The sequence below is a fragment of the Balaenoptera ricei genome, chromosome 17, assembly GCF_028023285.1.
Source record: "Balaenoptera ricei isolate mBalRic1 chromosome 17, mBalRic1.hap2, whole genome shotgun sequence".
Taxonomy (NCBI): domain Eukaryota; kingdom Metazoa; phylum Chordata; class Mammalia; order Artiodactyla; family Balaenopteridae; genus Balaenoptera; species Balaenoptera ricei.
The window spans coordinates 59,535,355-59,562,526 of NC_082655.1; the positions used below are offsets into that span (position 1 = coordinate 59,535,355).

General features: G+C 37.3%; 1 protein-coding gene across 1 annotated transcript in view; it reads right to left on the minus strand.

The window, feature by feature from the left end:
- STMN2 (stathmin 2) overlaps positions 1-27,172 on the minus strand; it is a 49,377-nt gene that overhangs the window by 2,978 nt on the left and 19,227 nt on the right. Inside the window, exons 2-4 of the mRNA XM_059901576.1 lie at positions 19,576-19,671; positions 15,666-15,838; positions 5,065-5,256 (exon numbers count right to left, since the gene is read on the minus strand). Coding sequence (XP_059757559.1) covers positions 5,065-5,256; positions 15,666-15,838; positions 19,576-19,671 — 461 coding nt within the window. The remainder of the gene's footprint in view (positions 1-5,064; positions 5,257-15,665; positions 15,839-19,575; positions 19,672-27,172) is intronic.

Below are 27,172 nucleotides of genomic sequence, written 5' to 3' on the forward strand. Positions count from 1 at the left end.
ATATAATCTGTGAGCTTGAGATAACATGAAAAAAAAAGGAAATTTAAATAAATGCTGAGCTTCTGGGAAAAATATTGTTTATTTTCAGGTATTTTAGTAAATCTATTATTTGAAAACCTTACGTTCAAATCATCAAATATATCCTCAAAATTGTAATGTGATTTTGTATAAAAATGTGGGAGAATCAAAGGCAGATATGCAGGGGGCATGTAATTTTCAACATAATCTCTTTTTTTTTTAATCATCAAAATGTTGGCAATTGTCAGACCTTGAGTAAGAGGTTACTGAGGAAGTTGTGATACTCTGAGAAAGCGCATCAAGAGGTCAAGTCCATTCTTTGATAATATTCATTTCATTATTGAGCTTCTAATATTTGCCAGGCACTGTCAGACACGCTGGGTTAGAGTGAAGCAGATCTAAATTTACAATGTTCTCTACAATTTACTCTCTTGCTCCCATCAATATAATAGTGCTTAAGCACCTGTATGCAACTATTCTTTTGATATGCAAAAATGTGTAAGAGATGGTTTTAGGAAAAAATTCTGATTCTCGGAGAAAATGTTATTAGAGAGATTTCTGTACTGGAAGCGAAGAAATATGAGGTCCTTCTTTTACTTTACCTTTTAATATCCCCTTCACCTCACTAGGTATCAAATCTAAACAAGCGGCTTGAACTAGATGACCTAGGGTATCAATTCCAATCCATGAAATCCTATTATATGAGTATTTAAATGCAAGATGAGATTCAACATCATCAGAATCCTTCTTTTTACTAATAACTATGAGCTTGCAGTACAAAAGAGGGGTCAGGAGTGAGTCGGGAGTGCAGGAAAGCACATTGTCATACACGAAGATGACGCTGGTCATGGGGGCACTATCAACATCCAATGCCGTTGCCAAGTCTGCTTACTATGCAGTGTTTGAGGATGGCCAAAGTTACAGCTTTAGCCTAGTATAAAAGTTTGGAGTCAAAAAGACATGGGTTCAAACCGAGACTCTGCCATCTGCTTAGCTTTGTAACCTTGGCCAAATGGCTTAACCTCTCTAAGGACCAGGTTCCTTAGATGTGAAATGGGGTTGATAACAGTATTTCCTTCTAGGGCTGTGGTTTGGATTAAATTCCATAGTATGTGTCAAATGCCTGGCCTATGGTGAGAAATCAGTGAAAGCTAGTTTAATCCTCTTTTTCCTTTCATTATTCATTTATCAGACATATTCCATAGGAAATAGTTACACAAGTAGCATTCGTGAATCAGAATGATAAAGAAAAAAAGTCAGATGAGAAGAATGAACGGTTACAACAGACGGAAATTGATAATGGTTGAAATCTCTATCTAAAGAGTTATATATCATCAAAATCATCTCTTAGAAAAAGAATCACAGAATGTTACTCCCTGAAGAAAAAACATTTTTTATCCTTTCTATATCCAGATTATTTTGCATATGTCTTTAGCCTTCACGCAATTAAAAAAAAGGAAACTGTAAATCATAGCTAATGTGATATAGGTGTGGCTAACGCAAGGAAAGAGAAGGACATGGAACTCCAATTTACTGATCCATTTCTCAGACAGGTCCTGGTCCACATTCAAAGGTTGTCATTGGAAGTACATTTAAATGTTTGATGTTAAAGGTATATGTTTAATGAATGTATCTATTGTCAAAATGATTATACCTGCTTTAACTGATTTTTCGAAATTAACTACTCACTACAGTTCCTGGTTGGGTTTGATAAGAGAGCTGCTACTACCCAGGGTTCCAAATGGGTCAGGTGGTGAATTTTCTGTGGGATACTGTCTAGTGGGTTAGGGGAAGAAGGACACGTGGGAGAAGGAGAACGTGTCTCTTATCCTTTCTGTATGGTGAGAATAGGTGTTTCCTCTCTCTCTGTCTGTCTCTTTCTATTTTTTAGAAATAGAAACTCCAAGAATAATAACATTTTTAATTTTACCACAGTGTCAATCATAATCCATAGACTACGATTTTGAGCCCTGAGCGTGACTATTTATGTCACTCAATTTGAGTGACTGAAACAGATCAGCCTAATGCAGGTCTTTGTGGCACAGGCATCTTTTTTCTCACACCCTCTTCATTTGATTCTTTTCTATATGATAAGTTGGAGTGTTGAGATGAAGTGCTAAGGAAATTTAAAAACAGTGTAACATTCAAAATTGTACTGAGCACAAAGCTAATATGTGTCATGTGTTCAGTAAATGTATCATCATCATCACAACTACATTTATCATTAATAATTATTAACTGAATGATTAATAAACTAATAATCATAGGGTATGTTCTCATATAGGAGACAGTAGAAATTGTGAGAGGCATAAGGAATCCTGGGAATAGAATAGAGAGAGAAGAGGGATCATGAACTGAATTATGTATGTATGTATGTATGTATGTATTCAAAAATATTTGTTGAGTTCTTCCACATTTTAGGCACTGTGTGTTCAGTGGTGAATAATATAGACACAGTACCTGCCCACATATTACTCACATGTTAGTGCTTTTATATTTTTATAGGTGCTCATTTATTCAATAAATGAATAGTAATATATGTTAAAAAAAAGAGTGTAACATTGTTGAAGGAAGAAGGAACACGTTTACGGAACAAAAAATAAAAAAGATTTAAATATCATTTATGAAAACATAAGAAAACATATTTAAGAAGCCTTTAACTCAGTGCTTCTCAACCCTGGCTAAATATGAGTGCCTATGGGTAAGCTTTAAAAATAATGCTGATCTCTGGGTTCCGCCCCAGACAGCTACATCAGAAGCTCTCATTTTAAAGAGCTCTTCAGTAGGTTCTAAAGTGCAACCAGCATTGATTTTGCTTTAGGCTTTCAGTCTTATCTAAAGACTTTGTTCTAACATGGCTGGAACTCTGAGAGGTCTGTGGGAATTCATCAGTGAATGACACTGAGGATACCATCATAGCCACCATCAAGGGACATGCTCTGCTCAAATGCTCAATTTGATTAATTGAAGAGGAGGGGGACTGAGGGCTGGGTGGTAGGCAGATCGCTGCAAAAGCTCACGTGGAATTGTATCACATCTCTTGGCTAATCGGTAGGGCCAGTGAGGGCTGTCAAAATGGTGGGCACTTAGTGTGGTCGCCTCATGACTATCTCACTAATAGATGTCATTTCAGTAATAATCATCTTTTGATGTGGGAGATTCCAGAAAAGCTTATGTTATATTGGCAGTTTCATGCACTTTCAGCATAATTATTATTATTGATCCTCTTTTTAATTTCTAACTTCATTGCAGTAATTTCATTCAGAAAAAGTCACAATAAAAAACTAACTGTCTTATTTTAGGAAGAAGCATACATACATGTGTACATACAAACACATATACCATATGTCAACAAAAAATCTACAATGTACTTAAAATACAACAAATGGAAGTAAAGTTAGTATGCTCTAAGGAGTGTCTCCACTTTACTGAGAAGATAACAGATCTTGGCTGTCACTGGTCAAAGATTCTATTAGATTTGAAAACTGTCTCTTTAGCTATGGAATTCCAGGGAAAATGTGGCCCTAAAAATGATGTGGGCTGCATCATTCAGCACAGGATAAAATGCTGTCAGCTGAGATTTACATCAGAACAGGCTACAAACCGCTGGTTCTCAAACCTGATTGCATACTGGAATCATCTGGAGAGTTAAAAAAAAATATGGATGCCTGAGTCTCACCCCTGGAGATTCTGCAGCTTGATGCCAGGAATATTAAGCATTCCACAGGTTGATTATTTCCAGGACAAACTGTATGTATGCATGTATGCATGTATGTAGACATGCAAGTGTGTATGCAAATATGTATGCATGGAGGGAGGAGACCAATTCTGGGTGAGAGTGAGAAGAGAGAAAAAAGGAGCTGGCCAGAGGGGTGGGTGAAGAAAAATACACAGAGAAACATAAATTGCCCATTAAAATCCAGCACTTCTGGAAATAATAGTTAAATATGCAAATTTTATGAACTATTTTACAACTGAAATCAAGAAGGATCTGTTGTGTGTTTGAGTATGTGTAATTTAAAAAAACAGTAATGCTCCTGGATAGCCTTGGATTGATATGTCTTTTTTTAATTTAATTTAATTTTTTAAAAATTTTATTTTATTTATTTTTTTATAAGCAGGTTCTTATTAGTTATCTATTTTATACATATCAGTGTGCATATGTCAATCCTAATCTCCCAATTCATCCCATCACTTGGATTGATATAAATCTTGCACTGGATATTAAAGGTCTAATTGCCAATCCTGGAATAAGATCAGCATGCCCCATTCCTAGCAATGCCATTTGCTTTTATTTTTTTAGGGCCTAGGATGAGAGATGAAGGTTGATTCACAATTATCCTGAGTAAAAGATACAGCAGTTCTGAGAGAACAATTTCTAGAGGATTTCCGGGACTGTTCATCCTGACTGATGGGAATAGTTATATGTTCAGGTTGGTGAGAAGAAAGGCACCAGGATGCCAGAAATTGAGTAAATGAACTTCCCCTCCTAGCTTTTAGTGTAGATTTTCCTACATGGAGAGAATGGGTTTTCCGCTGTTCATAAATATTCTGCCCTTTTCTGACAAATATGTTTTTCCAAATGTATGGAAATATGTCCAAATATATTTTGACAAAACCTTTACATATTTAATATTATATATTAATTATTAGACTAAATTTATTACTTTACTATATATTATTGTCATTTATTACTGATTGTATGAAATAGTTAATATTTCCAATTTAATACTTTCCAGTAGATGGGTTCCTAAGATTTGTACCGAAGTCTGTTATACATTTGAAAAGCAGGAATCAGCCTCCCTCAATCTACTCACCACTGGAAAATCTGACAGAATTCCAGCTTTAAGTCCTACTCCCATTCCTCAACCATGCTTCAGTGCCCACTAAGGCCATGCTACCCCGGGAAACCCTGCCCATGGGGTTAGGTGCCTTCTGCACCTGCAGCAGAGATTGATTAAGTCTCTGGTGCCTGGGCATTTGAGAGTTCATCTGGCTGTGTTGCATATGAATGCGTGCATCTGCTCAGGACTCTGTTATGATTACCTTTTCCTGCAGACGTTCAATAATAGCAGCTAGATTAGCCTCACGGTTTTCCTTAATTTGTTCCATCTTCAGGATCAGCTTCTCCTCTGCCATTTTGCTGAAGTTGTTGTTCTCCTCCAAAGCCTTCTGGAGGACCTCTCGCTCGTGTTCCCGCTTCTCTGCCAATTGTTTCAGCACCTGAGCCTCCTGAGACTGGGGAAGAAAAACATATCCATTTTAGAATCACCCAGACACAAACCTGGTGGAATAATGGTCCACTGATTCAAGACAGCATTCTTTTCAAATGAATAGTACTTCTAGCCTTGAGCACCGTTGTCAATTCCCTGCTCATCTGCATGCCTTAGAATTTTCTATAGAATGTGGTGAGTGGGGAAATGTAATGAGCTGAATTTTCAGCTGTGAGTTTTTTTGGCAGATTGTTTTAGAAGAAGAAGCATTTTACCCTCCTGGAAGAGTTTTTGTTTTCATAAGTCGCTGCTAAGCATTTACGCAACAGGGAATGCTGTAATTAATCACCTGATGGCAACATCCACGGAAGCCTGAGGAAAATAGGTGAGGATTGGGGCACGTTCCCATCTTTTGCCTGCCTCATTGTTTTTGATCAGTTGTAGGCTGGGCCCTGCAATGAGCCTTTCAACTTTCCCCAAATTGTTAAATTCACTTTCTCATTTTATTCCATGCCCACCTCTGCTCTTTTTTTTTCGTGCACCAAATTCTCTTTGGAGACTTGGGAACAGCGCAAACTTCATCTCCATATGGCCACAGACAACAGAAACTCCTTTTCTGGCCCCGTCTTGAATATGCCAAGGCCACCTGGGTCACCTGTGAAACCCTGTGATTGCTCAGTGATTACAGCAGAAACATCAGAAACCTGTGTACCCACTGCGGCACGTCCCGCACATTTTTGTGCACTGTAATTCTCCTGCAGCATCAGGAGGCTATACGGTTCTGTATGTTAACAGTCAGAGGGGTGCTTGATAATTATGCCGAGGCCTGGTATCCACCCGCGAGATTCTGACTCTGCAGTTCTTTGGTAAGACCCAGGAAGCTACATTTTTGATAAGCATCCCTAGTGATTGTAATGCAGGCAGTTCACAGCCTACTTTTTGAAAAATACACTGGCATGGGCTTTGGTGTCAGGTCTGTGTTTAAGTCCTAACTGTGTCAATGACCCTGGATATATTAACATCTTTCCACATTCATCTTCTCCTCCGCAATTATGCAGCTAAGAGAAGTCTTACCCAATACTGAACTATCCAGGTTTAAGACTAAATTATTACACATCCATAGTTCCTGGGTAATTCCTTGGGATCAGCTGGTCCTCTGAGGTGAGGCTTCACAGGAGTAATCGTAAATGTGAATATCTAAACAATGGTAGATCAAACGAACATTTCATGGGCTAAATATTGATTACCATTAAAAACATTAATAGGAAGATATTTAAGTTGATGGGAGTGGTCGTGGGCCCTTACTGGAGAGATTGTGATGTATAAACAATACGAAGTCTGACAGGGAAAGAAACTTTTCTTTAGATAAAATTCTACAGGAATGGTAAAATCAGACGGCCTTAAGAGTCTTTGTTGATGTGGTTATTCTGAAGTTTATCAGGAATATGTCTAGTGACTCATTGGAGATTAAACAGACAGTTCTGGGAACCAGCCCCACTTCTTGTTTTAACCCCATAATCGTTTCACTGACATCTTTAGTGGACCCATTTCATTCTTGCTTTGCTATAGCTTGCAAAAAATACTATGAAAAATGATAAAACGTTAACACAAAGTAAGTTCAAGATCAAATGGAGCCTTTCTGGAAGAAACATGAAAAAATATTTTCTAGCTTATTCATCGTCCTGCCTCTAGGTGGGACTATTGGTAAAACATCCTACATTGATTTTGCTTATCTACTGCTACCAGGACTACTGAATTGTGACACAGGGAAAGAGAGACTGACTAAAGGTGTGTGTGTGTGTGTGTGTGTGTGTTTAAAGTTTCTCTCTGAGAGAAGTCTTCATGAAATTATTTTTTTGGCATATGCATAAAGATAGTAGCTTTCTCATAGGACTATTTGCCAGCATCAAATGAAATAATGTTTACTAGGTATTCAGCACGGTGTCTAATATCGAGTAAATTAGTGCTGAGCAAACGGCAGCCATTATTATTGAAAGGAAAACTCAAAACACTTGTGACAGGAGAGGATGGCAAATGAACCTTCTGCTACACCTAAACTCAGATGTAGAATCTTGGTTATCTCACGTGTGCAGGATATCTGTTCACATTCCTTTAGTTATTGACAGTGAGTGGATTCAGGTGTCCTCGTGGTTGGTGACATCAGCCCTTTCTTAACTCCCTCCTCTCTGCCAGCACACGTACACTGAATGGGGCTGTACTGCTAAGAATTTTCACAGTTAAGGAAGCACCACAAAGAAGTAAGAGGAAATGACTTTGATCTTTCATTTCAGAAAGTTCAATTCAATTTACATAACCTAAGTCCAGAAAACTTTTTGAGGGAGAGAACTCTGGGTTATCACAAAACAAGGGTGCAATGTGTCCAAGAATTATGGATAAGATTGGGGCCTTAGGTATCTCTTGTAATGGGCAGAAAACGATGGGGCAGCTCCAGGAAACCAAAGAACACCAAATCAATCAAAATAAAGCAAAACAAAATTTTTCAAAATCCTCTATAGCAGTGCTTTTAGTTTGTATTCCTCTGTATGACATGGTCCATCAGCCAAGGCTGCTGAAGCCAGTAGATATGTGAACTTTCTGCTCGGTATGTTAGTAAGTCCCTTTCCCCTCCTCCTTCTCCTATAGATCAGTGCTTCCAGCGCTGCCCTGGATAGGATCTACCTGGATTTTTCTGTGGCTGTTTCTTGCAGAGTTACCATGGATAGTTATCCAGAAGCAACTGCGTCATTTTTAATTTTCAGATGCTCAAATTAACTTTGGCACTTTGTGAAATTGTATTGTAACTTGATGTTTATATTTGTGCTCTTAATTTTCTTTTGTGAAAGAGCCAAAACCAGTCAAGAGACAGCAGGGGAATAGGATTGAGAAGGGAAGGCCTTGGCATTGAAAGGGTAATAGAGCAATACATTCCTTTTCAGATCTCTTGCCTTGGTGGGACACATTTGGACTGTGTGAACACAGACTCCCTCGGGGGCCCATAATCAGTAAAGGAGGGAGGCCTGTTGCATTTGTGGAGTGTGGCGTTTGGCTCAGTTTGAAATGCCTCAATTAATGGCGTTAGTACTTTTGCAGCCACTGGGGCTAAATGAGATTACCCAGCCTAGGTGTCAAGTGCATTCCTTTAGCACAATTAATGGGGTGAAACAGAAACAGAAGGCAGTACAGAACGTTCTCACGTGAGGCCGCTGCTCAATGATGAAGACCTGCCTAACCGGGCCAGGCCACCCTTCAGGGCCACTCGCTTCCATGAAGACTTTCCTTACACGCTGGTAGGGATTGTTACAACCACCACTGCCTCAACTCATGCATTAGTAGGATCTAATAATTATACATGTTTCAAATATTTAAAGCTCAAGTCCATGGAAAAAAAATACAGGATGAGAAGTTGATTATGGAAAGAATTCCTCACCAAGAAAATATGTCTGCCTCCCAGTTTTGATTCTTCCTCATACGTACTCAACTCTTAAATTCTTCCATGGAGCTAACAGCCCTGAGGGCTTTGACCTCAGTTCCTAGGGTCTCTGGAACTCCACTGCTGCAGAAAGTCATAATTCTTCTTCCTTCTTACATAGCCTGGCATCCAGATATCACCACCTATAACCTCTTTAACTTTGTTCCTGGGGAGAAATTGATTCTATGAATACAGCTTTAATCTCCCAGTCACGGCCTCACTGGTTCCGATTCTAAGATTTCTATCAATAAGCAAATAAGTATTTGGGCCAGAAAACTGCCTTAAAACAGAAAATGAATGTGAGGATGTGTTACATAAAGGTAGAAGCATTTTCCTTCATTTCAGTAGGAGTAAAGTTTTTGCTACGTGGTCGAATAGGTATTCTTACTTTATTCCTTGTTTGGGCAGATTAGCAGAAAGGAATCTTGATTGACTTATAGGGAAGCTGGAGAGGTGGGATTTGCTAAAAGTTGTTAAAAATAAATTTTTTAAGGGAAAAGGATCTGACCATGGAGGAACATTTCTGAATAGCATGTACCTAATGTTGAAGGTCACTGAAATGTGGAAGTAGAAAATGAGGGCATGATAATGACCAGCAGGTATAATGCGAATGTCAAGGCAAAGTATTTATAGAGCTAAGACATCCAACATGATGTTCTGGGAGATGCAGAACATCTCCATCTTGCTATTGTAATAGCGGAGCCACATTGATGGTGAACACCTATTCTAGGCATAAATTTCCTCACATTGAACTCAGTATCACTGAAATAATTACAAGAGAGATACGTGAAGGGAAAAATAATGAGATGGTGAGAAGAATTATTGTACATTTAGGAACACTTTAACTATATAATTTTCCAAAGAGGTTCATTACCATTTCTTATATTACTGAGTATAAGCATTTAATTACTGTATAATGAAATGGAAGATAAATTTGAGTTAAGTGGTATAATAAAACTCATTTTACTTTGGGTACACAGAGGAGATTTAAGACTATATTTTAGATAGTGCTAGTTTTTATTTCTCTGTGTTTTGAAGTATACACATTTCTACCTCTCTATTTTCTTTTAAAGTATTTTTTTTTTTTTTTGATGGACCATTTTTAAAGTCTTTATTGAATTTGTTACAATATTGCTTCTGTTTTACGTTTTGGTTTTTTGGCCGTGAGGCATGTGGGAGCTTAGCTCCCCGACCAGGGGTCGAACCCGCACCCTGCATTGGAAGGTGAAGTCTTAACCACTAGACCGCCGGGAAGTCCCCATACCTCTCTATTTCTTGTCCCTTTTCATCATTTGGATATATTTCTTGCCTTCTGGAACCATTTATCCGACGCTAGATCGCCTAGTACCTAAGTGCTTTTACTGTAGTAGGTTAGATGATGTGCCTCTAATTATTTGCTTTACTGTTAACAATGAAAAAACATTATTAACCCAGCTAAAGTCACAAATAAAGTCTTGTTAAATATGATGATTGAATATAATTATGTAAAACAAAAGGGTTTAATATTCACTTTGTGTTGAAGAATCAGAAGCATAATAAGAAATTTAAAATGACTGAAATCCAAACACCTTTAGAATGAGCCCTTCTGCCAGAGTCTGTAGTGCATTTACTGTGGTTAACTCCTAGGAAAGAATCACGGGGGTGCTTTTCACACACGGGAAGAGTGTGGACCACGTGTCACATTCTCTAAGGAGCAGAACGCTTCCTGAATGTTGAATTGTGAATAATCCAGCACTTTAGCTCATAATCATTGCTATACAAACCACCCATCTTTTACCGGATCCGGCTTTAGTTGCCATCTACAATGTGAGATGCCGACAAATGGAAAAGGTAAGTCTACCATGTTTGGTGACAAATGGTCCACTTCGAGGCCATATTATTAAAAATAAGCAACACAGATTTCTTTCGGAGGTTCGATGACTTTGGAGTTGATTGTGCCAGTATTGTCAGTATGCCAATTATAGTTTACTGGAGTGGTTTGAATAACTTTCTTTTTAATTTAATTGATTTTAGCATGAGATTTTATCAATATCATTCAATTCCTTAAATTTTCATCATTGTTTTTCATAATACTAATTTTTTGAAGCCACTTTTAGTTGGGCTGAACTATTTATATATCTGTTACCTATCAAACCACCTTTGTAATTTGATAACTAATATTTTATAATGTTTAAAAATATTTATGAAATGTATTATACAGTAACATTTCAGTATCTGTGTTAATGAGAAGCTTTCTTTATAAAATCATGAGTTTGCTAGATCATCATCTCTGTGAGGTTGGAATTGGATGTGTTTTTACACAATAATAGCTGACACTTTCACAGTGCTTGTGATATGGAATAACTCTTTTAATTCTCACAATAACTCCAGGATGTAGGTCCTATTGTTAGTCTCATTTTACAGATGGATAAAATAAGACATAATGAGATTAGTGACTTGCCCAAGGTCACACAGCTATTAAGTGGCGAAACCAGACTTTGATCACAGGCATTCTCCTTAACCATGTGTTCTTAACCACTATGCTTTTAAAGATGCTCTTAAACACTGTGCTTGTCTTACCATAATCACATAATTTATTGTCCAAACTGGGATACTTACGAGATTGAGATAATAATGATAAACAAACAGTAGGAATAAGCTGGGGTTGTCCTGGGCTAACTGGAGTGTATGGTTAGCTTAGCTCTGCTGCCTCTCACTAAATAAATGTTTGTTGAATGAATAAATGGATAGATGGATAGATGGATGGATGGATGGATGGATAACTGAAGTGTTCATATCATTTCATCCACATGGGTAAGCTGCTGTATGGAAACTTTAATTTCAAATAATGAGCTTCAAAGCTGACCTCATGAGGTAATGTGGTCTCATGGAGGTGAATACTGATTCTCAGAGATAATCAAAGAAGGAAGAAAAAAATCAGGAACAGGACTTATTCCTTTTATAATAATCTTCTACCAACTAATCAATGGAGCATTAATTCTGGTTCAAAGGGGCCTAAGGGAGGAGCATTTAACGTAGTGACCAGATGGTCAGTGCTGCAATAGTATCAACAGATGGAGTGAGGAATTGGGGAAACTGCCAAAACACTGAACACAAAGTGAATTTGAGCCCACACGGAGGTGAGTCAGTGGCAGCCCTCCAGCTCCAAATCCAGCAGGCTCCAGCAGCACAGCCTAGGTAGGTCACTGCTTCCCAGACATGATCTCTAAACTCAGGTCCCAGAAGCAAGTCTTTCAAGGGTACTAATGGAGGGGGAGGGGTCTCATAACCTTTTTGTTTTAAAAGCCCTATCAGAAGTCATATTTCACCTCTGTGAAATACCTCTGTGTCTATCTTTATCCTTACTTTGAGTTAGAATTATGTTAATTTAGTGAGAGAATGCTTATTTTATGATAATCAAAAATATTAATTGGCAGTTAAAGATGCTTTGATTATAACCATGACAAAAGGAATTAATACTTATTTAAATGTATTATGTTTGGTAAGCGGAATCTTTACAAACTGTTAGCTTGTAAGAAAGGAAATGGAACCAGGGCAATATGAATGTTGCCGGTCACTCGGCTAGGTTGGACATCTGAGTATTTTTGAAAGCCTTTAGTGACTCCTCATTTCTTAGATAAAATGGAGTTTGAACACCTAACCTGGCATTGAAGGCCCTCCACGATCTCACCTCACTACTCTCCAACTCCCTACCCAAGGCCACTAGCCCAAACTACTGGTCTACCCACTGCCCTGAAAACACACTTTCTGCACTCTCACCTCTGGGTATCCTTAGTTCTGGAACCATTCTCTACATCTAGAACACTTTCATATCTTCTCTTATCTTCCCAATGACCTTCTTTTTCATTTGAAGTCAGAGTCCTTAAAAATGCTACCTCTGACCTCAGTTCCTACCAGTCTCCCCTTGCTCCTTCTACTCCCACCATACTGTCCTCTGTGTTATTTCTCGAATAGTCCTAGCATACTCCTACCTCAGGGCCTTTGCACTTGCTATTCTCTTTACTTCAAATTCTGTCCCCCAGAGAAGAGTCCCATGGCTCACTCCTTACCTTCTTGCCTTCTTTTCAAATGTTTTCCTTCACTATCTTCATGCTTCATTTCAAATGTTCTCATATTCAAGAGGCCTTTTCTGACCACCCCATATGAATAGCACTTTTCACTCCAGAACTACCAATTCTCTTTGTCCTGCTTTATTTAGTACCATCTTATTGGGTTGGGCATGTGACCCGACACAGGTCACTGAGACTCAATTCTAAGACTACTATTAGAACTATTAGGAAAGAGAAGCTCTCTTTCTGCTGGAGTTGCTGATTTGTGAGAAAAATAATTTGGGACTGACTGAAACAAAAAATCCTTGGTATTGAGACCAGTTAGTTGCAGAAAGAAATGATAAATGTAAAAAGAAATATTGAGCTCCTGGATTAAGCTGTTTTTGAAGCTGTAACATTCTGAGGATTTTAGTCCCATACCCTCTTTTTGCTTCAGTTAGTTGAGTTGGGTTTTTGTTATATGCATGTCCTCACTTAGATAGTTACTGAGATATATGCACTTGCTAAAGCCTCTGTAAAGAGAATTAAAGAATTTAAAGAATTTTCTTTAAAGAGAATTAACAGTTCTTCACATGAGTGTTAATTAAGTCAGTACAACCCAATAGAAAAAAATCAATTAATGTTTTCTTAAGTTGTCACTTTCTGTTAATTAGTTGTATTTTCTTCTAATTAAAACCCTACTTCCTGGACATAACTATATAATGATTTTTTTAAAAATCATTTTTTTGAAAAATGAAAAATCATTATTTGGAAAATTTTAGTAAGAGCAGAAATGTGACAGGATACTGATTTTAAAGGGCTCCAAAGAGTATTTTTCCTGGGTGTCGCAATGCTGGATGATTACATTTGTAAATGTCTTTTAGCTACGTGGCCAATTTCTAGTTAAATTCAATTGTTTAAATGTGTAATTGTTGATAATTTATTGTTGTCAGGGTACATGAATTTTACCAGAATCAGTAATTAGTTAACTCAGGGAATTTTATGAGCACATCCAGTTAATTTTGATCATCTCTGTGTTTTTCTTTTTCTTTTAATAATTTCCTTCAAATTAAATATACCAGCAACATCCTGAACTATGATGTTGAATTTTCATCTCTAATTTTCAATTTCAGGTCAGTTACTGACTTCTAATCAAGCCATGGCATCTCCATATGTCAACCTATGACCTATATTTACACCTGTTAGCTATAAGATGCCAATGCTTTGGTGAGAACTTAAATTACCTTGACTGTAACATGCTCTCTACTATTGTAGTTAGTTATTCATATTTGTTGGCGACAGTCTCGAAGGATTGTAACTCTGAATACGTTAGTTCAGTTTTACTATGAGAAGAAAGCTATAAATGACAACAAAAAAACCTGATAAATATTTCTAAAGCAACTTCCTGTATGTCTACTTGGGTTAGTAACTTAGTTTCCTTCCTTTGAAATCCAAATTGATAACAACAGTAATTGGTCAAATACAATAAATAATATGTAAAGAAATACTCACTGGATGTAAAGAGAACTTCACCTGAGTAAAAATTGAAATTGTGATCAGAAAGTTACATGATATAGGAAGATTTTCCAACCACAAAGATTAAAACAAAAAGTATTTTTGTTTCAGAAAACTTAATCTAGGATTTATAATCTCTGAGCCTTGTTATTTGATGCTACAGTTATATATGTACATATGTGTGAGTGTGTGTGTGTGCATGTAGGTATATATAAACACATATACATACACACACATTTGGGTTTGTTCTGCACTCCCTGTTAGAGAATTCAGTCTTTAGGAGAAGGACTATTTTCCTTTTCTTTGTAAGTATCCAACATAGAAATGTTTAATGTATTGGCTAACTTTTTATAAACATCTAAATAAAATTTAAAAATCATTATAAATGCAGAGTTTCCATTTAAGTCATGAGACCATGCATGGAGCATATTCTTAGTGACTACATGATTCTAAAAATATATCATGATAAAGTCAGTGGAAAATACAACATAGAAATTAGTTACCTGCAGTAATTCATTTGGGTTAATCAAGAGCATCTCGATGGGATGGACCCCCATAATCACACAGCTGATATACACATATTCAGACATAACTTCTGTCTCTATGTATACAGTCTTAGGGATTTCTGTATGCCCTCCATTTTTAATACCCTTGGCTTTTCTTATTCAGCTGATTATGGAAAATTAAAGATATAGCTCTGTAAGAAACAGCTCTTTAATACAAACAAGGACCAATGGAAAAAAGAAAAAAATGCCATCAAGGCTTAGAAATGGGTAGAGGAAGATACTCATATATTCCCGAGAGGGTTCTGATCTTGGATGAACCAACTTCAAGGACAGGGAGTGAGGCCTTGGGGACAGGGGCAAGCTTCTGGCCCTTACCCTGGGCTGAACAGCGTTTCTGGGCAGGAAGTATCTCAGAGAGAGTATGTGGTGCTTTCTAGTTCCGAGGAAAACCATGTACTATGCTTTGGGGCAGGACGCAGACTCTGAGAGGAAGGGCTCACCACTTGGGTACCTCTCCCCATCACAACCCCTTGAGTTACGGTACCTAAGGCTGTGCTTTCTTGACAGCAAGGATAGGCTAAGGCAGGGAGGCTTTTATCAAAATGGGTCCAAGATGGGGGGAGGGCACTAGGGCACTGAAGTTCTTTCAGTGTCTGAGATCTTTGGTTTTAACTAGCCTCAAAGCAGCAGTTTTTACTTGAAGTAGCCTGGATCTACGTCTAGAAGACCTACATGTGCAGGTTCAGACATCACTGTCTGAACTTCTGATGGAAGTATGTGTGTGTGTGTGTGTGTGTGTGTGTGTGTGTGTGTTTGTGAAAGCGGAGGGGTGGGGGAGGGGAAGGGAGAGAGAAGAGGAGAGAGAGAAGGCAAGGAAAAGAGGAAGCAGAATTTAAAAACCTGTGGAAAAAGTTACCTTTCTTCTTTCCTCTGCAGCCTCCAGTTTCTTCTGGATCTCCTCCAGGGACAGATCTTTCTTCTTGGGAGAAGCTAAAGTTCGTGGGGCTTCTGAGATAGGAGATGGTGGCTTTAAGATCAGCTCAAAAGCCTGGCCGGAGGCACGTTTGTTGATTTGCTTCACTTCCATATCTGAGAGATGAATATTTGAGAAGGTTAAGCCCACAGAACACAGGCATGGGTTTACTAAAATAATTTGAATGCTGGCAATTAAAAGTAGCCTTGTTAGTCTGGCAAAGATGAGTAAAATACTGCATATGATCATTTACTCTACATTGTTTGAACATATAAGACCTCTTTCTTTAGTATAATTATGGATATATTTTAACTGGATAAATATTTACAGTGTTGGGAAATTCAATAATGTCCATAGGGAGTTGAATCATGGTAGGCGTGCCCAGAAAAAAATAGCCTGAATCGATTTTAAACTAACTTTATTTTCCTTTTGAATAAATATGAGCCTCATATGAAAAGCAAGGAGCACAGATTTAGATTTATTTATTTTTTTGGAAATTAGCATAGCTGGAAACATTTTCAGATTAAATAATGAGGAAAATAACAAAGTCCTCCAGTTCTCACACCTAATCCTGTGATTAGAAATCACAGGAGCTGTATTGGAACCAATGTAGCTCCCTGAATGGTTGGAAATACTTGGAGCAGTCAAGGCTCATGTGCAAGGTATCCTGCTGGTTTCTGTTTTGCCCTTCAGTGTGTCTGTTGATTTGAGTCATCAAGCAATGTAATGTCTACTCTGGGGAGGACACTGTGATGGGGGTCCCTGTCTTCAAGGTGCTTACAGTCTAATGAAGACAATAAGACAGGGTACCATGGTAATATCTTTGCTTCTACTTTGTTGCTACTTAGAATGTCCTTCTTCATCATCCCTCAGCTGTAGACAGAAACCGGGGGAAGAGGCATTGTGGTAGGGGAAGGAGGGGGCAACATCTGCTTATCTAATTTATACACTCTGTACATTTTAAAAATATTTAAACTCAATAGCTGCATAATATGCATAGTAATTAAATGGGCAAAAACCTGAAAATAAATGCATAATATAATTTATAATGTAAAATAATACCATTTATAGTATAAAATAGAGTGATAGCTAGCACCTGCTAGGATATTAGTGTAATTACACAACTTACAGCTTAGTAAAATATACTGATTTTTAAAAGCTCATTGGACAGCTCTCACTTTTAGATGAGCGTTTTTTTATTTTGAACCCCAGACTACACCCCTCTCATTTCGGCCCCCCAGTCCTTGTTTTGTCCTCGGAACCCACCCAAAGTCAGGCCAGTCTCTGTCGTGCATCACAATAGTATTTGAAAATAGTTATGATTTTCCATTTCAAATTTTTTCCCCAGTCTAAAGCATTCTCAGTGTCCTAAAGTGACACTGTTTCTAGATCTTTACTACTGCATCACTCCCTAATCTCACAGGGCTCACTGATTTATTAATGTCCCTTGAAAATTGTGGCAACCAAGCTGGCCAGGTCTCCAGACTAGTTCTGACTCGAGCAGAGCAGAGAGGAATTATAAATTAGCTTCCATTAATGTTCTTTTAGCAGCCTCGTTAGTGCACTTTCAGCTTGTGGTCAGGTAAGACCCCAGGTGAACAGGAACTGACCTTACTTAGTCCTGTGAATGCTAACAGATCATATAGACAAAGTCAATTCAGTATGTTAAAAATGATGTGGCTTTTTTCACAAATGTAAAAATATTTTAAATCTTCCTGAAGGCATCCAAATTTGTACTTATATCTTAAGTACAATTCTATAAAATTTATGGAAAAGGATTTCAAGAGAACAGAGAACAGAGGCAAATAAAAATCACTTATTTGATAAGGTGATGGTATTTTAAATGGATAGAGTTAGAGACACTGAAATCAGAACTGCCTGTATTTGCATCCAAATAGTAAGCCCTGCTTACTAGGGTGTGATACTGGGAAGGTTAATTCACTTCTTTAAGCTTTCATTTCCTCATCTAAAAGATGGAGATAAAAGGCACCTTTCTCATAAGACTGTTGTGAAGATTAAAAGATGAAGGATACTTGTCCAAATTAATCAAATTATATACATTAAATATGTGCAGTGATTTGTAAGTGCCCTCAATACAGCTGTTAAAAAAATTAAATTGTAAAGATGTTCCAAAAAAAAGATATAAAGGATACTAAATGTAAAGCACAGGCCATAGCACTTAGTGTTTGTAAATGTAAATAATAATAATTATTATTAATTCTTGTTATAATATTTGTCTACAATAAACACTTCACATTATTACCTAATATAGAAAGAGAAGACAAGGTTAAAGACTTTGGGAATTTGAAATTCTCTACCAGTTCTTTTAGGAAGCAGTTCATGAGCTATGCTAAATTGTCTATTTGACTTCTAAGTCTCAGCTTACATATAACTTTTGATTTTCGTTTCCCTCTCTCCAGTCCCTAAGAGGGCAGAAACCATCACTGTCTTCTGTGTCCTACCAGTAAATGCTGCCTTAGCAAATAACCACACTGAGTTCCACTTACTGATTATTTGTATGTTGTAATTCTCTTCTACTAGGCCATGAGTGCCTTGAAGAAGAGGCCTGAGTCGTATTCATCACTGGAACCTCAGTGACAACACATGGTGAGATACAGTCTCAGAAGAAACATAGCTGGATTACTAGTCACAGCCACATTTAGCAGATTAAGGATAGGGCCAGTGTATTTGTTGACTGAATGAACTTATACGAAGTAGACATGGGGCCTGCATTCTAATGAGTTTTGGTTGGAAACCAAAATCTTTTTGCATGAAAGACATTTCCTTGTGAAACAGTTAATTCATATTTATGATGCTTGTGCCATGATAGAATCAGTTTGAAAGAAAAACGTCTTTGAGTCCTGGAATATTTTAAATGCATAGAAGGGGTTAACTGCCATAGATCCTTTCACCTTACCTTTAATGTATTTCCTTATACATGTGGAAAAGAAAATCGTTGTGAGCCGAACAGGTAGCCAAATATGCCTCAGCGTTATCTACTACATATATAACTGCACCAAACATTTTGATTAAATGCACTGAATTAAGTAAAAATGGTATTGTTGATAATGACAGCTACCATTTTGAATGCTTACAAGAGGCCAGGCTCTATGCTAAACATGAAACCATTTAAACCCAACAACACCACTGGGAGGAAGATACTAGAGTTAAATCAGGCTCAAAGAATCTAAGTTACTTGCCCGAGGTCATGCAGATAGTGGCAGAACCAGGAAGGTAATCAAATTAAGTAGTATGAATCAGGATAAATCAAACCAAAAGGGTTTTACTGCAAAATAAGGTTCATAGCTATGCCACTTCTTCAGGATTTTCTTTTAAAATCCTCTTTATCTGGGGCTTCAGTCATAGGTCGGTTTTACTATTGGAACTTATTAGGTTGTTGACATGCGCACACAAAATACGGGGATTTTATAAAGACTACACTAAAAAACTGTGATGGTGGTTGATTTTCTCTCCTGAGTTTTCTAACTACAAAGCATTTTCTTGCAAATTGTGATCTCCAATTACAGCTTAGCATATCATGTTATTTGCAAAGAAAAGCCTCGGACATATTGTGGATGTTGACATGTTGGATGCGATGGCTAATAAGCACTCAGTCATGTTTCTTAAGAGACATTAATGTGCTGTTATTAGCATCAAACTCATACTGTTTTGAGCAAACGGCAATCAATAAGACCCGTTAGCTAGACCCGGCAGGTCAATAGTAAGATCTACAAAATATTGATTTAATTATACCAGGAACTGTGAGACAGAAACAAATACATCCAAGCTTTGCCAACTGATCCAGCCAGCAGGGGCATTTCTACTGTGGGCATTTCTACTGTAGGCATCTCACCATCGTAAGTATAGATGCTGATGTTGCGAGGTTCCGGGTAGAAGCAAGAGCAGATCAGTGACAGCATGGACAGCTCCTTCATTTTTTCCTTGTAGGCTGAAACAAAAGGCTCAAGATTAGTATCTATCATTTTCTGAATTTCCTCTGAACGTTTCTTTTAACCTGAGTAATAATTGTAGCCTCCTGCAGAGTGAATGTTGCCAGGGACACTGCCCTCTTTCACAAAATATAAATGAATGAAAGATGGAAGCGGACGGACTCTGGGGTGCATATTCCTTACTACAGAGGACATAAAACACAAATTGTTGCAGGTTAGATAAGAACTGAGAGAAAGGGAGCTAGAGAAAGAAAGGAAGGTAGAAGGAAATGAGATCCAGCAGGGTAGGAGGGAGAGACAGGAAAGATATGGAGCAAGCAGAAACAGACAAAATGGGCAAAGAGAAAGGTCCATTCTAGTACATGTGCACACAGGTCTGTTGTATATAAATTAGCTTCAGGAGGTGTCCTTTGCTGGTTGACCCTGAATGGCCACATACTCATTTGGGGAGAGTCAGAGAACTCAACAGGATAGTTATTAAGCAAATATTGATATATTCTGCAAGGACCAATGTTGCTTATTTCTCTTCATCCCAAGTGCACCTTTTTTTTATCTCCCTCTTTCCACACACACCAAAAACCTGGACCTGAGATCTGATAAGGATGTCTCTTCCTCTCTGCACACTCAGTTTGGATACCAAGCAGCTACTGGAGTTCAGACCTTCCTTCCCTTTCACTCCCCCCAACCCCCCCCCCATTTCATTTTCCCCTTTGTCTTTCAAGAGATCTCCTGTCCAGGCAACCTTAGAGGGCCTCTTATCTCATTGGTCATCACCGGGACAAGTGACAACAAGATGGGGATAAAGAGGTGGGATCCTCTCACCTTTGTTGGTTATTTAATTAGCAAAATTAATAAATTAAGGAAAATGGAAGAAAAATAATAGAGATAATGTGCACTGACTTGTGAGAAAGTATAAACAAATGGTGATGTCCTAACATATTGAACCTCACAGGGAGCAGGTACCTCTTGGCAGGGTCTTCTGATCATTATGTAACCCATGGAAGAGTACCTTGGGAAGGCGAGAATCTGCAGAAGATTGTTTGGGCATTATTGCCAGGTGCCTTGTGCCAGAATAGTCCTGCCAACACCCATTCTGAGAGATTTTACTGGATGCCTTGGGAATTTTAGAAGGCTGAAACCATATTTCTTTGTCCTATGTGTCTATTTAGTTAATAAAATTATGTCACTTATAAAGGTCCAAGCCGATCTTCACATGGATGTTCAGTGTGAATCACAATATCTGTCACATAAAAGCATTCTGTGGTTCAATGCATTTAATTCCATGAACTGATTAAAACCAAAACAGCAAGTCTTTGTAGGCTTGTACCTTTTTCTGGTAAGAGGATGCCAAATGGTACCAAAATATTTTGCAAAATTAAGCACATATTAGAAGCACATGTTAAAGACATCAACTTTATTAGAGAAGGACAATCCAAAAGCAAAATAAAAGATATTCTGTCTCATAGAAAAGGGAACCTTTCTATACTGTTGGTGGGGATGTAAATTGGTGCAGCCACTATGGAAAACAGTATGGAGTTTCCTTAAAAAAACTGAAATAGAACTACCGTATGATCCAGCAATCCCATTCCTGGGCATATATCCAGAAAAGATGAAAACTGTAATTTGGAAAGATATATGCACCCCAATATTCATAGCAGCACTATTTACAATAGCCAAGACATGGAAACAATCCAAGTTCCCATCAACAAGTGATTGATTGGTTTAAGAAGATGTAGGGGGTGTATATATATATATATATATATATATATATATATATATATATATATAATGGAAAATTACTCAGCCATAAAAAAGAAATATTGCCATTTGCAGCAACCTGGATGGACCTAGAGAATATCATACTAAATGAAGTAAGTCAGACAGAGAAAGATAAATATTATCTGATATCTCTTATGTGTGGAATCTAAAGAATAATACAAATGAATCTATATACAAAATAGAAACAGACTCACAGACATAGAAAACAAACTTATGATTACCAAAGGGGAAAGGGAGGGGGCAGGGATAAAGTAGGAGTATGGGATTAACAGATTAAAAACTACTATGCATAAAACAGATAAGCAACAAGGATTTACTGTATAGCACAGGGAACAATATTCAATATCTTGTAATAACCTATAATGGAAAATAATCCAAAAAATATATAAAACAGAATCACTTTTCTGTACACCTGAAACTAACACAATATTGTAAATCAACTATACTTCAATAAAAAAAGATTTTCCATTTTATAGAGAGGTAACAGATTAAAGCTGTAAAAGAAAATGAATTTCTACTGAAGAAAACATTCCTCAACATCTGTCCTCAGTTTCCTGGAGATGAAGTTCACCAATTTTCAGTAAGGTCACTGATCTAATTAAGATTGATAAAGGTGTAAACGTTGTCCGGAACCAACACATTTAGAGCCCATGTGTAATATATAACTGTGACTGATAAAAATGTTTGTTCTTTCCTCTCTTAGGTGGTCTGGGGACAAACCCCAGCTCATCTCTGTGGGTGATTTCTTTAATGGCATCCTTACTTTGATTATTTTTTTTAAACATCAGGGCCTGTGACTCTACATGGCACGACTCTATCCAGTAGTAGCCATTGCATAGATTTTCGCTGATATAGTTGCTCTGATCCTATGGAACCCCATAAAACCAGTTGCAACCACAGCCCAAACAAATTCTGATTGTTTTCATGCAGCAAAGGCATACGGTGAAGATGGGTCTCCTTTCCACTTGCTGCAGTTGCCCAAGATTTTCCCCAGATGGCGCATTGCCCTTCCTAATCCTCTCCACTCATCTACATCCTTCTCAAGATCTGAATCCCAATTCAGATCACCCCTCTTCAGTGTTTCCCTCTCTTCGGGGGTACTCCCACATTGATCTCCTGTTGTCCTTAGTAGGCTCTACTACATAATCATGATTATACACTGTTATACATGATTATATACTGTTTCAGGTCATTCACTACTGGTTTTTGATGTGTAATTTTTGTTTACTAAACTAAGCTCTTTGAAGGCAAATGTTGCATCTTACTCATTTATGAAATAATTTACAGCATAGTTCTGAATGGAACAGAAAGCAGTTGCTTAATAAATAGTTGTTGGCTATTTTGCTCACTGATTTTAAATCAATCTCTCAGTTGACAAGTATCAATATTTATGATCACCACCTATGGTCAAGAGCTTCTGTGAGGCATTATGAAATTAAAAAGAGATGTAATATATGTGTCCTCATTCTTAAGGAGCTTTCAAGTCAGGGGAATGAAGTATATGGATATAAAAAGTGATAGAAACACATGCAAAATAGGGTAAGTGTCAAATAGAGGCAGATGATTTGTACTAGAAATTCAGAAGAACCTCAAAGCCCTAGGGCTGTGGGGATGGTGGTCAGCAATGGCTTTACAGTTAGAGTTGCCAGATTTAGCAAATAAAAATACCAATACCTAGTTCAGTTTTAATCCAAATATTGCACGGGGCATACTGAAAACCATTCCTGGCTTTTCCGAAATTCAAATTTAACTGGGTACCTTGTATTTTATATGGCAACCAGAGCAAATGGACCAGGATCACAGGGTTGAGGAGGGTTGAGGAAAGCAAAGAAGAGAGGAGGTATATTTGTTAGTGTTGACATGGAAATGGGTTTATAAAGAGACCATATGGAAAACTTTTATGAGTGGAGCAGTGAGTTTACATAAGGATGGATGACTCAACTCAACTCCAGGGAGCATAATTCACTTCCAGGTCTTGGTGAATGGCCTTCTCTGTGTTTCAGGAGACAGCTTTTTCATAGACTGCACTACAAAGGGTTTTTAGAAGTTGTGTCCTGATAGTAAGTCTTCTTTGAGGTCAATTTTACTCCAAGATTTTGGGTAAGATGTTTTGAAATTTTGCTCATGTAAAAGGGTTGCTGGGACTTAAAAACATTATGTGTACATTAAAACGAACATGGATATAAACAAGAATGTCAGAATTTCAAGAATTTTAAATGTGTAAACTTAAAAGAAATTTGAATTTGAGAGTTTAGTTTTGAGTCCACCCTTAGGAATATTTAGGTGAGAAAGTTTGAAAAGCACAGAGGTGGCAATGGGTTGGTTTGCTGTTAAGTCCTGGTTTGCCTGCATGATTCTGGTTTAAGCCCATTAATAACATTAATGACATCCCCATTCACGGTCAAAAAGTTTGGCTATTACAAGTCATCCTAGCAATAGGAAGCCATTGAACGTTTTGAAAGTGGAATTACCTGATAAAAGCTCTTCTTAGACCTATTTGGCCGTTTTATGCAGGAAAGACCCATCACTAGGAGACAGACTTAAGAAACAATTGAATAAAGTTCAGCAGGTAATGCAGTGTGGTTTTGGGAAATGGTAGTGCAGAGGAAAAGGAAAGGGAAGATGCAGGGGACTTTATGAAAGATGAATTGATAGAAAAGAATAACTAAATTTGGAGTCAAGGGCAGATGGAAGAGAGTGAGAGATCCTCATGGATGGGTAGCCAAGGGAAGCTTTCCAGAAAAAGGGTCGCTAAAACTGAGTCCAGTAGGATGAGTTTGCCTTGCAGAAAATAGACCATGGGTTGAGGTACGGAAATATATATAATTTGGATAAACTTTTTTATTGACAATAAAACAAATCCCAAGCAAATGTGAATGCTATTAGAAACATGTTACTAAGATTTCCCTATTGAAATTTCATACTTTGAATTGACAATCATTTTCTTCATTGGTTTTTGGAAATCAGCATATATTAATCTTTTCACTATACCCAACACCAAGCAGTGTGCATGTTTGTAAGGATGCGGGAGGAGATAGTTAATTCCATATAATGTTTTTCATTGTTGGTTGCATTTGCTATTTATTATTAATGTTTACAGGTAAGTGTATTTCTCTAGTAAATTCATTTAAAATTCAACCCACATGATGCGTAATAATTTTATAGCAATATCCACTTAACCTAATGGTGTATGATCGCTGATATTTTTTCCATTCTTCTAAATGGCTACAATGAACTATGAATAATGGCAAAAGCTGCTATTTGTTGAGCACAAACAATGTACCAGGCCTGGTGCTAGCTGGTTGCATGTATTTTCTCATTTAATCATCTCAACAATACGATGAGAGGTACTATAATTAGTCCAGATTTACAGATGAAATTAAAAGACTCAGAGAAGTGGTGTAGCTTGCCCAATGTGTAGTAGATGATAAAGTGTGGAGTTTAATTTGAATGTAGGTCTGTCTGACTCTAAATGTTTTGCTGCTAATGTTATTCACTTCCCCAAGAATTTGCTCAGATGTATTACACTCACCTTCACCATCTATATATTGTTTCTAACTAGAAAATAATGCATATTGTTACTGAGTTTTAAAATAATGAGTTCAAGACTTTTTTCTTTCCCATTTTTTTCTTTGGCATTTGTTCTTTAACTTTATTGGCTACATGGCTATAGGTAAGTGTAGGGGTTTATAGAAAGAAAATGTAACTTTTCTTTTGCTTGTGGATTTTACTCGGTACAAAGATGGCTAGAAAACGCAGGAACAGTTTCTCAAAAGGAACTTTGAGTATATATATTTTTATTATATGAGTAAATATATCCTTACACACTCATATTCCAGCTAATGAGGTAAAAAGATAAAGTGGTAATTATCTAGGTATTTTAGGAAAAAAATACTTTCGCATCAGTTATTTGGATTATTATTTTAAGGATGATATATTTTGGCAGGCAATCACCTAAATTTTCTCAATTTTTTTTTTTGCTTTTTCCTGTGTGTGTGCATGTGTGTGTGAATCTGGAGATTGTAGTCCTCCCTCGAGGAACAAAGAGTGGTTGAAGAGAACAATACAATCCGTACTAGAGATTTAATTATCAGATTAGGTCTTGGGATAGATTAAAATAGCAGAGAGATTTTGTTTACTTAGTAAAATACGAAATAGACACGCACATATATATGTATATACATATAAAATTATTTCTCCCATTCTTCTAAATATATATCACAAACTCTAAGCCCTTTGCTCAAAATTTCAAATACATCTTAATTTTATACACTTTGTGTTTCAACAAGACAATAATCTATATTATTCATGACAATATACTCCATTACTTTTGAAAGGCTTGAATAATGAAAAATAAGTGTTTTAAAAATGTTCAATTTTCTATTTCACCTGGCTTGTGTGGGAATGACCATCAATATGAGTTCTCATACTTACTTTGTTATTTGATTTAGAATCAGTAGTATCACAAAAATATCTTCCATTTATTCATTCTGGGCAAAATTTTATTTGACTCAGTTTTGGCTAATGCAGAGTATAAAAAAGAAGTAATATGTATTAGACTTCCTGTTAACATGTGAAAGACAGTTAAGGAATGCTCTGAAAATGTCATTAATATACTACTTTGGAAGAAAATATCTCATAATCTCTGAATGCGCTACTGGTCTGTGTCCCCACATAGCAGTGTTAACCATAAGGACAGAGTCATTCAGGGCGCTGGTTGCCTGACCATGGGCTTGTGTTTTGGGGGCTCCGATGAAGGATGCTCAGGGTCTGTTAGCACATTGCTTTTCCTCCTTTCCTTTCTCATGTTTTACCTGCAATCATTGATCAGTTTAGTCCAGTAGGGGGTAGGGGTGGGGTTTCTTGGCAAGTCCTAAGCTACTCAATTTGGAGTCAACCTAAATTTCTTCTTTTGAAAGGTCTCTGGGCAGAAAGTAAAGGACAAAGTTAGATGATATACAGAATGCAGGATGTAAATTCCTTGCAATGATTTTACAGCAAGTAGATTTGCATTGGTTTCTAAGAGATTTCATTGACAACATTTTTTTATTTGAAGCTTTCCAATTTATATAAACAGTGAATTAAAAGCACCTCTTTCTTTGGGAAAAAACGCTGTCATTTCCAGGTAGGGGCATCTTTAGGATCTGGCAAGTTGGGGGCGATAGTTGTGGACATTCCTGGTAGTCCTCGTTGCTGGTGCCAGGGTTTAAATGACAGATAATGGGAGAAACAGGGTACTCTGCTAATTGATTCTAAAAAGACTCAAGACTTACACCCACAGTTATTAAACACTGAACCCACACTCTACCACTGATCTCCTAAATCTGACTTCTCTCCGTGCCTCCTATTATCTGTCTTTAAATAGATGGAAATCCGTTACCTATAAGCTCTTTTTTTGATGCCTTCTTTATCCATGTCATAAATTAAGCTCTTGCTGCTCATCTTAACTTGATTTTGGCCATATTGTGTTATTGTGTGTGTGTGTGTGTGTGTGTGTGTGTGTGTGTGTGTATGTGTATGTGTATTGTGTTTGGTAGTCTGATTGCTTTGAGGTCCTAGAGCCTGAGGTCAGATTATCTTCTAAAAGTCAAATCTATCATCCCGTTTAGAAATACTTTCAGGAGTTCCATCACAGTGATTTTCTTCTTGAAAGATGAAACAGACTAAAATGATTCTATTTAAAACATTCGCATACTATCTTGGCTTCAATTTGGACCCTAA